The following is a 3,442-nucleotide window of genomic DNA, read 5'->3' on the forward strand; positions in this document are numbered from 1 at the left end:
CACACACACACACACACACACACACACACACACAGAGTTATTGTTTCTGGGTAGTACAGTACTCCACATATAATAGACAAATCTTGTTGACTAACTAACCAGCCTCTTCCTAACTAGAGAATAAAAGAAGTGTGTGAGTTGGTGAGTGGATTATTTATTCATAGGAAATCAAGAGTTAATGGTCTATAGAGTCTTCAAAATCCATCCTTTTTTAAAGTAATCATTTCCCACAGTGGTTTCTCACCCTGAGAACCTTCCAGCACATTAGGTTGACACTGCAGACATAGTAGGGGCTTATCTAGGCCACAGCCACTGTGTCCTACCCACTTCAGGGTTCTCGCTCCTTGGCCTGATCCTTGGAAGGGAAGCAAAGCTATCGAAGAGAGTAAGTGGCCAAGGTGAAAGGGAGACACCGGTCTTGGAATTTTTTTCCAGGAAATGTAGGAGATACTTTTAGCAAGGAGAGCAAGTGGTGGGGTTTTGGCTTTAAAATAAAAATGTAGATACGCTTCACTATTTCCATACTACATTATTAAATGTGGTGTGGTGGTCCCCATCCATGGGTGCTCATGAAGCTAGGTAGTGAAAGAACCAAGTGAGGTTCTCAGAGTCCCAGAATGAATTATCAGCCTCATATCAGATTGTAGAGAGGGACTCTTTTGTGCCCAAAGCCAGGAGATAAGCGGTAAAGTTGTTGCCCTGGAGTTATTTGCTGGACAGAGTTATTGGCCATTACACTGCAGTGTTCCGCTACCTAACTTCTGTGAAGGAATTTTGATATCCGTCAGTTTCTAGCACTGGGTGGGACACTGGCTGCCTAGACAAGCCTCTGCCATGTCCACAGCATCAGCCTGATATGCAACAGTGTGGCTATTGGTTGAGCCTGGCTTAGTCACAGATATGTGTCCCTAGAGCTTGGTCTTTTAGATAGTGGAGGAAGCGCTCCCTGTGGAGTGCAAGCGTACCTGATTCCAAGCTCCTGATTGAAGAAGCACCAGGGCTGAAGTAAGGAGGTGGCTTATAGGCATCTAAAGACAGCAGAAAATTGAACTTGCACATCTGAGCACAGATGTATGTTGGACATCAAGAGAGGAAATTGTTAAGCAATTTCTCACATCTTTAATTACACGTCAATTTCATTGACGTGAAAGTTGGGTGGCACTGCCACCCAACAGAACTTAGTCTTTAATTTGCAGTGTAATAAGGATGGAATTATTCCTGAGAGTGACTAAGTATAATGCCTGAATAATAATTTGGAGAATTTCCTAGAAAAGAAATCCATTTTCTTTGAGGGGAATAGCTTCGTGAAGGAGCCTTGAGAATCGGAAAATGTGGATGCGACCACAAGCTTTATCATGTATACCATGCTTGTTTTCTACTCTGACAAACTTATGTTTCTTATTTAGCCTAAACTTAGTACAATGTTTTAAAAAATGTTTTTTTTTCTCTGAACAAAATACAACCCCTTTGCTAATGTTGAGATAGTCACCATGTGATTTTGACATCATTTATGTTCTCCAGGCCTCAATTATTCTACCTTCAAAACAGGGACATTCGTGCCCATCCAGGACTCAGCTGCAGGGATAGATGCTATTAAAGATGGTGTGTGTTCAAGTGAGAAATATTAATTCCCATTAGTAATGGATCTGACCTTGCTTTCATGGTCTCTCCTATTCCAGATATCCCACTCAACCCTGTCGCTTTGGAAAACTCCTGTTGCTTTTGCCAGCTTTACGTTCTATTAGCCCATCCACCATAGAAGAAGTGTTTTTCAAAAAAACCATTGGCAATGTGCCAATTACAAGACTGCTTTCAGATATGTACAAATCCAGTGATATCTAAGCTCTGCAAGTCCCCAGTTTTCAGGATGGAACAGTATCTGATGAACTTCTACCCATAGAGAACAAGCCTCAACTAACAAGCCCTTCAGGAAGCATACATCTGGAAATGTGGAGCCTTCAGGAAAAACACACCCATTGACACAAAACAATTCCAGTAGCTTTGACGTGCTGCCTCACCGAGGGTAGGGCAGCCTGGAAGGAAAGGGGGGCATAATAGGACCACCTGAGCAGAGAACTCGCTGCTGCCATGCCCTGGGAGGGGGTCGAATTGGGGGTTGCCACAGGCCTCTCACCTGGACATCTGGGCTGAACTATCAAATGCTGGAACACAAGTAGAATTTTCTCTCCTTTTTAGCATATAAAGTTGGGTAACCAAATATAGCTCTGTGAATAACATCATACAGCAGCCTTCAGAACTATCTATGATGGAGACTTTATTTTAAAAACGATGGTTAGGTTTAAAATAAAAAGTTTTATCAAAATTTTCCCTTCTATTGTAATACATCATTAAGTGGCCTTCAGAACTGAGTTAATAAGTGAAAGGTAGCTTATGCTGTGAGATTTGTTTTTTCTCTATCTTTTTCCTTTCCTTTTTCTTTCTTTTGTTGTTTCCCCTCCTTTTTTTTTTTTTAATACCATAGGCCAGGAAACCTTGTCAAAGGAATTGGGGGATTAAAATGAGATTCTCACCAGGACTTCAGGTTGGATAACATCTCAAAAATAGAAGAGCTTTACTAAAAGAACAGAAGTCGAGGGAGGATAAATAAAAACAGCAAAACCAAATAAAGCAGAAGTGAATGATTGAGTGAAGCAGACTGCTGTCCCATTAAAATAGTGCTGAAACCAAAGGCAGTGGGGTCCAAGCTCGTGTTTCATCGAGTCACAACAGACAGGAAACAAACACAGCCATGATGCCAGAAGGAACTTCAAGGAGATGAACAGTAAAAGGTTTCTCGATTGATCCACTGCTAACAGCCGGAGACTCTTCAATGCCTTTCGGAAAACTGGTTTCTAGTAAAGCCTTGAATGTGCCCATGTGCGTGCGCGCACACACACACACACACACACACACACACACACACACACAAACACACACATGCACACACACACCATCCTACATTATAAGCTGCTCCTTTGGTATGAATCTATACTTATGGAAATGTAGAAACAAACATTTTAAAATAGCTGCTGTACTTTTCACATTTTGATTTATTAGGTACTAGCACTGAGGAAAAATATTCAGCACTTGGACTATCATAGGATGAGTAAAACTTTTCTTGTACAAAGTGAATTAACTGATTTGTGAAGTTAAAGGTTGTACTCATTGTATTTACAAAGAATAAAAATATATTGAATTTAAATGAACTCTTCCTGATTTCTTAGCCTCCTTCCCTGGCTGGTTTTTACCAACCAGGGTGGTGTCAGCAGCTGGTGCAAAAACTGAAGCTCAGAGTACTCCAGCCTGAAGAACTGAACTACAAAGGCAATTTCCTTTTTACAGTAAATCCCATTTGTAAAATGATGAATAAAGAAATAAAACATAGGATTCTGTTCTCTGCAGCTCTCAAATGTAATTGCCTCTGTTAGAAAAATTGCTGTGT

At 40.9% G+C, this 3,442-nt stretch overlaps 1 protein-coding gene across 2 annotated transcripts in view; it reads left to right on the top strand.

Annotated features, from left to right (window-relative positions):
- NR2E1 (nuclear receptor subfamily 2 group E member 1) overlaps nt 1-3,206 on the top strand; it is a 20,808-nt gene extending 17,602 nt beyond the window's left edge. The window contains exon 9 of one of the 2 annotated variants that reach the window (XM_019658965.1): nt 1,680-3,206. In XM_019658965.1, coding sequence (XP_019514510.1) covers nt 1,680-1,842 — 163 coding nt within the window. In that variant the 3' untranslated portion in view covers nt 1,843-3,206. The remainder of the gene's footprint in view (nt 1-1,679) is intronic. The other variant, XM_019658964.1, reaches the window with a different exon arrangement.
- Nucleotides 3,207-3,442: the final 236 nt, after the last annotated feature.

This window comes from Hipposideros armiger, unplaced genomic scaffold (genome assembly GCF_001890085.2).
Source record: "Hipposideros armiger isolate ML-2016 unplaced genomic scaffold, ASM189008v1 scaffold_292, whole genome shotgun sequence".
Classification (NCBI taxonomy): Eukaryota; Metazoa; Chordata; class Mammalia; order Chiroptera; family Hipposideridae; genus Hipposideros; species Hipposideros armiger.